This window comes from Salvelinus alpinus, chromosome 17 (assembly GCF_045679555.1).
Source record: "Salvelinus alpinus chromosome 17, SLU_Salpinus.1, whole genome shotgun sequence".
NCBI classification, from domain to species: Eukaryota; Metazoa; Chordata; class Actinopteri; order Salmoniformes; family Salmonidae; genus Salvelinus; species Salvelinus alpinus.
In genome coordinates this window covers 44,953,189-44,964,165 of record NC_092102.1, presented here as the reverse complement: position 1 = coordinate 44,964,165, position 10,977 = coordinate 44,953,189, and the positions used below count along the sequence as shown (strand labels likewise).

Sequence of the window (10,977 nt, the reverse complement as noted above, 5' to 3'; positions counted from 1 at the left end):
CTTCTTGAGATGGGAAAACATGTTTTTTACCCAAAAGGCACTATCTCAGTGGAATGACCCAATTTATACTTAATATTGCTGAGAATATGGATTTTGAACTAGGCCTACAAAATTAGCTAAACGTTTGATAATGATTTTCATTATCAATTGAATTATTGTCTTGAAAACGATTCAATCTCACACACAAGCACACACGACCACAACCACTGATTCAACAGGTGGACACAGTCTCAGCACCCTTCTAGAGCGCGAGGGAGAGAGCGAGAGAGCGAGAGAGCGAGTATAAAGGAGTACAGGCATGCGCTCAGCTCGACCATGGCTCATAAGTTCATCATGAATTCCACTCAGGTGTTCAACCGCACGGGTCCATGCGTTGCTCATACTTTTGAGAACGGAACGGAAGATGACAACCGCAGCTTCGACCTAGGAGGCTGCCTCTTTTTGTTCTTAATGCCATTTGATGCTGTAGTGAATGTGCTGGTTTTTGTGTTCTTGATGCTCACAATCCTGTCTTTGGCTGTGAACGGATTCACTTTGTTGGGACTGGGACGCTCGGAGGACCTGTCTTGGGAGCCACGCTACGCCCTGCTGAAGAACTTGATTCTGAGTGACATGGTGCAAACCATCAATTTGGGTCCCTTCGTGACTCACTGCTTACTGCAGAGAAGCACAATGAACTTTAACACCATGTGCCTCCTCCAGTATTTCACCGGCAGCGTCTGCATCTTCAGCACCCTCATCACCATCACCTGCATGGCCATTGAACGTTACCTGTATGTGTGCCATGCCATCCACTACCTGTCCGTCCTCACCCCACTGCGCTTGCGCCTCACCGTCGGCCTCACCTGGGTCTTGTCCATCAGCATTGGCTGCATTAACTTCACCCTACTACACCAGGGGGAAGGGGAGTATGGCACAGCAACCTCTGGACTCATATGTGAGCCTGACACCGTGGAACGCCACATGGGTTTCCCCAGGGCAGCGGCGATCACCCGCAAGCTGGTGGGCTTCATCTTCACCCTGCTCTGCCTCCTCAGCTACGTCTTTGCCTATGTACGGATGTACCAGGACGCCCGCAACGCTGTGGTGCCCTTCAACACGGTGAACACGCGGGCGCGCAACACTGTGCTCTTCTACTGTGGAATGGTGTTCCTGCAGCTACTCCCTATGTTCCTCAAGATCACCTCAGATGCTCTGTGGGAGCTGGAGGGCACAGGGGCCATGACGACCGCCCTCTCCGAGGCTGGGACCTCGCTGTCAGCTGGAACTCTGCACATCTGCCTTCTGATCCTCATCATGGTGCCTCCCTGCATCAACCCACTTATCTTTGGCATTCGCAATTGGGAGGTACGTCAGGCGCTGTTCGGACTCTTCCGGTGGAAGGGCGAACGCCCTGAGCTGGAGCTGGAGAGGACGTGGGTGAGGTCACAGCACAGGGCAGCTGTGTTGGAATGAGGCAAAGGAGAGGTGGGAGAGATGTCTCCCAGAAATGGCAGCTGAGAAGAGGGACGATGAGATGCATTCAATTTGGAATGAGACCGACACAGAAACTTGGGAAGGGAATTTACAGTAAGGACCAAAGTACAGTAAGGACCAAAGTACAGTAAGGACCAAAGTACAGTAAGGACCATAGTACAGTAAGAACCAAAGTACAGTAAGGACCAAAGTACAGTGAGGACCAAAGTACAGTAAGGACCATAGTACAGTAAGGACCAGGACCATAGTACAGTGAGGACCATAGTACAGTAAGGACCATAGTACAGTAAGGAGCATAGTACAGTAAGGAGCAAAAATACCAGTTTTATAATATTATACTGAATGTATAATTACCTGTACCATGCATTTATAGTTGGCCAATGCGTGCTATTTCATCAAGCTTCAATACAAGTGCTGGTGTAGTGTTTCGGGAGGCAGCTGATATTGTATTTAGAAAATTGGTTCTCATTTACAAGGGCAAATGCATTTTCACATGCTGAGATGTTCGAGTGACTACCACAGGCTTTTACTGTTCTTTGACTTTTTTCGTCTTTCAATATATTTGGGCTCCCGAGTGGCACAGTGGTCTAAAGCACTGCATCTCAGTGCTAGAGGCATCACTACAGACACCCTGGTTTGATTCCAGGCTGTATTGAGAGGCCTTGATTGTATTGACTGGCCGTGATTGGGAGTCCCATAGGGCGGCGCACAATTGGGTCAGCGTCATCTGGGTTAGGGTTTGGCCGGTGTAGGCTGTCATTGTAAATAAGAATTTGTTCTTAACTGGCTTACCTAGTTAAATAAAGGCTAAATAAATAAAAAATATATATCTTAGTCCTGCATTTGAAGATGTTTTCACTGTACTCAAATCAAATGAAATTGTATTGGTCACATACACAAATGTAGCAGATGTTATTGGTCACATACACATATTTAGCAGATGTTATTGGTCACATACACATATTTAGCAGATGTTATATTTAGCAGATGTTATTGCGGGTGTAGTGAAATGCTTGTGTTCCTAGCTCCAACAGTGCAGTGCAGTAATATCTAATAATTCACAACAATACACACAAATCTAAAGTAAAAGACTGGAGTTAAGAAATATATAAATATTAGGACGAGCAATGTCGGAGTGGCATTGACTAAAATACAGTAGAAAAGAATACAGTATATACAAATGAAGTGATTAAAGCAGTATGTAAACATTATTAAAGTGACTAGTGTTCCATTATTAAAGTGACCAGGGATTCAGGCAGAAGATGAAAGGAATATGTTGTGCCTCTGTCTTCTCTGTCCAGGCAGTGAGGATGAGAGCAACACAGTGGGATGTGGATAAATGTTTTAAGGTTAAATGCAGACATTTTTTTATTATTATCTCACTATCAAATATTTTCTGGGTAACAATTAAGAACCTTACTGTAATTGTTTTCAATTCAAATGGTCAAAAAATAAACAAAAATAGCTTTTTAGCAGAGAGTCATTTTTCTCAAGCAAGAATTTTGCTTGGACTTGTCTGGGAGTGGAGTGGGGAGGGGAAAACTGAAAACGATCTGTTATTGTCAGAGAGGTTTGGAACTCTCTTTCTTATTGGTCTATTGCTTATTGGTCTCATTGGTCACCAGGCAGGTGTTGTATTTTTTATTGAATGTTCTGAGAGTATGTTATTATTTGTTATATTATTGTTTATACAGGAGCAGCTGTCTTCTTGGCCAGGTATCCCTTAGAAAAAAATTGGCATTTATTGTCATGAAGGCAGCTCTGCAGAGTGGTCACTAGCTGGCACAGCCACAGAGTCATAAAATTGGATGTTAAACCAAACCCTAACCATACTGATTTAAAAATGAACTCTAACATTAACCACACTGCTAACCCTAATGCCTAACCCTAACCTGAAATTAAGACCAAAAAGCACATTTTTGTTTCCATACATTTTTACAATATAGCCCATTTTGACTTTGCAGCTGGCCGATCTAGCAGGAAATAGATCAGCTCTGCCTCCAGGACAAGATGTATGACAATAGCCCTGCTGGTGATTATTATAAATGTTTATCTTTGTGCGATTTTCTAGATATAAATGGATTTAAAACATTGTCTACTGAATTTTCAAAAGCTTTGACTATCAGCCAGAAACTACCATAACATATTTCATCAACTTTGATACATAGGCTACTCTTGTTTTATAGTTATTTTCCTCAAGTGAAACAAGGTCAGGTGATTTTGCAGATCATCACATCTGGATTACTCAACATTAAAACATTAAAATGAAACATGTTTTTAAAATGAATCTATTGCCATGAGAATGGTGAATAATTGTATTTCTGTTATAAAATTATAAAATTTTCAGTATTTCTATTGTCTTTCATTCTGTGTTTGCGTCCAATTGAAGCAAAAGTGTTCTGCTTAGATTTTGCATTGATATAATGAAGCCATATTATTTTATGCACTAGTACGTTATCTGTGTAAACAATTGCTTTCAGGGTTTATTCATCAACTGATTGTGATGTCACATTTTCAGACATAAATCTATGCCATACAATGCATTGTTGTTGAATAAAGATCTATAAATTTGATGTATTGTGTGGTTATTCTTGTCATGGAGATGAGTGTCACCGGATATTGCATAATAATTGATAATCGGCTGTTAATAAATTGGTGGTAGTGGTTCACGTTGAATCAATACCCTGTTGCCTGGTAGAAATTAGGAATCATTTGACCTGCTGCTATTTTCCATATTTCCATTCCTCCTCCGCAGAGCCATTGGCTACTCTCTTAGGCCCCCTAGTGTTACATCCTTGTAATGTCAAACATGTACTCCGCTCAAATCAAAGGCTATTGGTCGTGTACACGGTTTAGCAGGTGTTATAGCAGTGCAGCGAAATGCTTATGTTACTAGCTCCTAACAACAACTATTCCTAGATGATATTACAGTAATGTCAACTGGTTATCTACTGGGGAGTTGCATTAGCCTCGAGGTAGCGCTATGGTGGATATAAGGGTTGCTAGTGAAACCGAAGTCAACGTTCTGCCATACTGGGCTCCAACCAGTGATCCTCTGCTCGCAAACCCAGTGATGGGCATTCAGCCCGCTAGTTCGGCTCAGCTCACCAAAAAGAGCGGCTCTTTTGGCCCCCAAAAGGCTATTTAAAAAAAATGGTTTTGTATTTTTTCCAAGTCAAACAGTTTGCGATAGTTTGACTATGATTGGTGTTAAAACAATTCTAATTAAATGATTCAATGAAATCATAATCTACCTTAACCACAATGTATTTAAAAATGCACTGGTTTGTTATGAGAAAGAATGCTATTAAACATTTGCATTTAAAGTATAACTTTAATGTATATAAACAAACTACTGCTCATATACATACACTGCTCAAAAAAATAAAGGGAACACTTAAACAACACAATGTAACTCCAAGTCAATCACACTTCTGTGAAATCAAACTGTCCACTTAGGAAGCAACACTGATTGACAATAAATTTCACATGCTGTTGTGCAAATGGAATAGACAAAAGGTGGAAATTATAGGCAATTAGCAAGACACCCCCAATAAAGGAGTGGTTCTGCAGGTGGTGACCACAGACCACTTCTCAGTTCCTATGCTTCCTGGCTGATGTTTTGGTCACTTTTGAATGCTGGCGGTGCTTTCACTCTAGTAGTAGCATGAGATGGAGTCTACAACCCACACAAGTGGCTCAGGTAGTGCAGCTCATCCAGGATGGCACATCAATGCGAGCTGTGGCAAGAAGGTTTGCTGTGTCTGTCAGCGTAGTGTCCAGAGCATGGAGGCGCTACCAGGAGACAGGCCAGTACATCATGAGACGTGGAGGAGGCCGTAGGAGGGCAACAACCCAGCAGCAGGACCGCTACCTCCGCCTTTGTGCAAGGAGGAGCACTGCCAGAGCCCTGCATAATGACCTCCAGCAGGCCACAAATGTGCATAAAATAAGGAATTTGAAATGATTTACACTTTTATTTTTGATACTTAAGTATATTTTAGCAATTACATTTACTTTTGATACTTAAGTAGATTTAAAACCAAATATTTGTAGACTTTTACTCAAGTAGTATTTTACTGGGTAACTTTCACTTTTACTTGAGTCATTTTCTATGAAGGTATCTTTTGATTTTACTCAAGTATGACAATTGGATACTTTTTCCACCACTGCGTGCACACAACTCAGTTCATTAGAGGTTATATGGAAACGTGCAGGACAGACTCCATTAGAGGTTATATGGACACCTGCTTGGTCCATATTGGCAGGGTTTAGGCGAGGGGTTTGTATTGTGTTGTTACCAGTGGCGGATTTAGGTATAGGCGACGTAGAAAGCCGACCAGGACGGCATCTTGCCGGGGGCGGCACGGGGCGCCCACACCAAAAAATTCGGAATGGTGACTTTTGCGCAATCGGTTTTCTATCGCTCATTTGCACGTCACGTCAATGATATCATGTCACCGTGTGGGACTGTGGGTCAATTAACCTTGTCGGAGTGGGCGCCCTGATTCTAGTTTGTAAGCTAGGCAGATTACTGCCTGGGAAGGTCTCCCACTCAGAAGTACGAGATGGGGAGGGGGGTGGGTGTAGATAACCCTCAGGTCTCCCAACTGGAAGGCTGAGGTAGGGGGAGCGGGGGAATCTATCAAATTGCGTGTAACGGATGTGAAATGGCTAGCTAGTTAGCGGGTACGCGCTAGTAGCGTTTCAATCAGTTACGTCACTTGCTCTGAGACTTAAGTAGGGTTTCCCCTTGCTCTGCAAGGGCCGTGGCCTTTGTGGAGCGATGGGTAACGATGCTTCGTGGGCGACCGTTGTTGATGTGTGCAGAAGGTCCCTGGTTCGCGCCCGTGTCGGGGCGAGGGGACGGTTTAAAGTTATACTGTTACATTGATGCTGTTGACCCGGATCACTGGTTGCTGCGGAAAAGGAGGAGGTTGAAAGGGGGGTGAGTGTAACGGATGTGAAATGGCTAGCTAGTTAGCGGGTACGCGCTAGTAGCGTTTCAATCAGTTACGTCACTTGCTCTGAGACTTAAGTAGGGTTTCCCCTTGCTCTGCAAGGGCCACGGCTTTTGTGGAGCGATGGGTAACGACGCTTCGTGGGCGACTGTTGTTGATGTGTGCAGAAGGTCCCTGGTTCGCGCCCGTGTCGGGGCGAGGGGACGGTCTAAAGTTATACTGTTACATGCGCACCTCTAACTTTGTACAGTACTACTGCAATTACACCTGCAGCACAGATTCCAGTTCATTAAAGGTTATATGGACACCTGCAGCACAGATTCCAGTTCATTAGAGGTTATATGGACACCTGCAGCACAGATTCCAGTTCATTAGAGGTTATATGGACACCTGCAGCACAGATTCCAGTTCATTAGAGGTTATATGGACACCTGCAGCACAGATTCCAGTTCATTAGAGGTTATATGGACACCTGCAGCACAGATTCCAGTTCATTAAAGGTTATATGGACACCTGCAGCACAGATTCCAGTTCATTAAAGGTTATATGGACACCTGCAGCACAGATTCCAGTTCATTAGAGGTTATATGGACACCTGCAGCACAGATTCCAGTTCATTAGAGGTTATATGGACACCTGCAGCACAGATTCCAGTTCATTAGAGGTTATATGGACACCTGCAGCACAGATTCCAGTTCATTAAAGGTTATATGGACACCTGCAGCACAGATTCCAGTTCATTAAAGGTTATATGGACACCTGCAGCACAGATTCCAGTTCATTAGAGGTTATATGGACACCTGCAGCACAGATTCCAGTTCATTAAAGGTTATATGTACAGCTGCAGCACAGATTCCAGTTCATTAAAGGTTATATGGACACCTGCAGCACAGATTCCAGCTCATTAGAGGTTATATGGACACCTGCAGCACAGATTCCAGTTCATTAGAGGTTATATGGACACCTGCAGCACAGATTTCAGTTCATTAAAGGTTATATGGACACCTGCAGCACAGATTCCAGTTCATTAGAGGTTATATGGACACCTGCAGCACAGATTCCAGTTCATTAGAGGTTATATGGACACCTGCAGCACAGATTCCAGTTCATTAGAGGTTATATGGACACCTGCTGCACAGATTCCAGTTCATTAGAGGTTATATGGACACCTGCAGCACAGATTCCAGTTCATTAGAGGTTATATGGAAACATGCAGCACAGACTCCAGGGCCCAGATTCACCAAACATTTCACCAAACATAAGAAGTTCATAAGATAGTTCGTAAGTGCAATTCCTCAACAATATCTTAAGATTTTATGATTTTCTTATGAACTTTTCAAATATCTTCGTATAAATCTTAAGATGTTTGTTGCTAGGCAACCGTTTTAGCTAGCTATCTAGCTAGCAATGGAAATCATGTTATCATATTTCATACTGAGATTACGGTTCTTAAACATGTTCTTGTGTTTAAAATAATCAATACTGAAACTTTCTGATGAAGTTTGTGAGTGAATTAAACATATACAATTGCTTTCATGAGTTTATTCTGAGTTTAGCTGTCTTGGGATTAAGAACAAATCAAATGACTTTTTTTTCAAGAATCACATAAGAAATAGCACAATAACATTTCCAATAACCTTTTTGAGGAATAGCAACTTTGCTTAACTCTCTTCATAAGTCCAGAGTTAAGGAAAAAATAGCAGTTAAGAACAAATTTCTTCTTAAGAAGGTTTTGTAAATCTGGGCCCAGTTCATTAGAGCTTTTATGGACACCTGCAGCACAGACTCCAGTTCATTAGAGGTTTTATGGACACCTGCTTGGTTCATATTGGCAGGGTTTAAGCCAGGGGTCTGTGTTGTGTTGTTACCATGGCAATCTAGTTCATTTCCTGAAGCCATGCTGCAGTAAGTTATGAATAGATTCTCAACTAGTTCCATAGTCCACTGTCAGAAAGATTTGCAAAGAAGAATGGAAGAAACTCCCCAAATACAGGTGTGCCAAGCTTGTAGCATCTTACCCAAGAAGACTCGAGGCTATAGTCTCTGCCAAAGGTGCTTCAACCAAGTACTGAGTAAAGGGTCTGAATACTTATGTAAATGGGGTATTTCTGTTTTTTATTTATAATACATTAGCAAAAATGTATAAAAAACAGTTTTTGCTTTGTAATTTATAGGTATTGTGTGTAGATTGATGAGGGGGGGGAAAACTATTTAATACATTTTAGAAAAAGGCTGTAACGTAACAATATGTGGGAAAAGTCAAGGGGTTTGAATACTTTCCGAATGCACTGTATGTGCATGTTATGTTCACTCTCTACATAAACAATATCGGTGATGAAATAAGTTTGTGTCAAATTCATTTATATGCTGATGACACTGTCATGTAGTCTATCGCTTCAACGGCTGCCCAAGCATTATCACTATTGGAGACAGATAAGATATTACAAGGGTCTTTTATACAGCTGAAAGTTGCTTTAAATGCAAAGAAAATACATTTTATGATGTTTAATTGGTTCAAAAAGTTGGTTGAAAATACACGTGCATTTACAAGCTTAGATGGTTCTCAAATTAATCAGGTCTCTGCATATAAATACTTAGGGATATGGTTGGATGATAAACGGTCTTTTAAAATGTATATTGACGAACTTTGTAAACAGCTAAAAATCAAGCTATGCTTCCTCTATAGAAACAGGACATGCTTGTCCTCTACAAATAGAAGACAAATTGTGCAAGCTACTTTTATGTCTGTTTTAGATTATGGGGATATTATTTACATGCACGCTACGGCATCAACACTTAAATCGCTGGATGCTACTTATCATTGCGCACTTAGGTGTATTACGGGTGCTACAGAACTCACCACTGTGTTTAATATCAAAATATGGGTTGGACTTCGCTGTCCGTGAGACGAGAACAACATGCTCTCGTGTTTGTCTATAAAGCACTTCTGAATAAACTACCTTCTTATTTATCATCACTCGTCAATATTATAATTATAATTCCAAAAACCAGGTCTAAAGCATGGATTACACTTGAGGCCCATGCGATTTCCACAGAGTTGGGTATGGCTGCCTTTTCCTGTTACGCTCCTTGCCCATGGAACAGCCTGCAGACTAAACTTAAACTCGGGTAATGCAAGTTATTGTGCTGTTAGTAGAATAACCTATGTGTAAATGTCATCTGTTGCTGTATTTTTTGTGTGTGTGTGTTATCTTTCTTAATCATTGTACCTAAACTGTATGTGTAAACATGTATACTGTGGGGTTTTATAAAGGTTTTTTGACATGCTTAACTAACTATAAGCTAGTAGGGCTTCGTATGCATTAAAGTTTGAATTGCTGACTCCTGCATTTTTCCATTGTTCTCACTTTTACCAGTGCTCAGGGCCCAACCATGAATATCAGCCTGAAATGTGTGTGTGTTAAAAGGAGAGAAGCAACAAATGTATCAGAAGTGTGAAGCTGTACTGTGTGACCGAGACTGTGCTAATCTTAGAGAGACACAGGAGGGGGTGAATTATGAGACTGCTGACTGTGGTGTACAATGGACTATAACCCAATACTATAACAAACGTGATTAGCAACTATATCATATGTGATTGAATACTATAACAAACGTGATTAGCAACTGTATTAAATGTGATTGGATGTTGACAAACTGTTGGTCTGAGCGCCTGGGTGTCTGTGTGTGTGTGCTGGAAGTAACAGTTAGCTCAGATAAGAAGCTGGGAAGCTGTAGTTAGCCTTGAGCGAGAACAGTGGACATTGTGTGACAGGTGTGAATAGCTCAGACAATATTACAGAGCTGTCTGACCCCAGTCTTTGGGGTGAAGAAGCGTAATCTACACAGCAACAGCGACGGGACAACAGAGAGCGCAAAGGGGCTAGGACTAGCTTATGTGCCAACATCAACGATAGGCTGGGTAAGTCTAAACCACGCCCAGTCTCTACTCTGACAGGCCGGCTCGGAAGCGGGAACTATCTCTGTCATGAGTATAATATACTATCTTTGTCAGGAACAAATCAGTTCTCTGTCTTATCCTGCGTGATGAAACATTGAACCCGTATATACGGAAATTGTATTTGCCATTTATTAACTTTTGAATTAAACAATTATTTTAACTAAGTTCAGGTGTACTATTGTTCCTATCTCAGTTGAACTTACGCAACCCTAACAATTGGTGACCCCGACGTGATCTGAGGGAATTTCGCTGGACATTGAGCCATCCAGCCTTTGGCCTAGACTGTCGCCAGACGGGGTCCTCTCACAAAAAGACCGGTCTACTAAAGCAGGTAAGCAGAGCCTATTGTTTCAAAACTGAAATTCTGCATATTGGATTTAACCAAATTTATTTTGTGAGAAAACCTAACTGGTGTAAGTTGCTAAATTTTCGAACCATATGTTCATTACAGTAAAGTAAGGATAAAACGAATTACGTATTATTTTCATTACGTACTACTTGATGGCGAATGCATTTTCAGTTGGCCAACAGAATAACAATGGAATGCCTGTATGTGTATGACGTGATATTAAAAGCCTG

At 41.7% G+C, this 10,977-nt stretch overlaps 1 protein-coding gene across 1 annotated transcript; it reads left to right on the top strand.

Annotated features, from left to right (window-relative positions):
* The first annotated feature begins 315 nt into the window (after positions 1-315).
* LOC139541884 (olfactory receptor 2G3-like) lies at positions 316-1,455 on the top strand. The gene has a single exon (XM_071346768.1). The coding sequence runs from the start codon at positions 316-318 to the stop codon at positions 1,453-1,455; it is 1,140 nt and encodes a 379-aa protein (XP_071202869.1).
* The last annotated feature ends 9,522 nt before the right edge of the window (positions 1,456-10,977 follow it).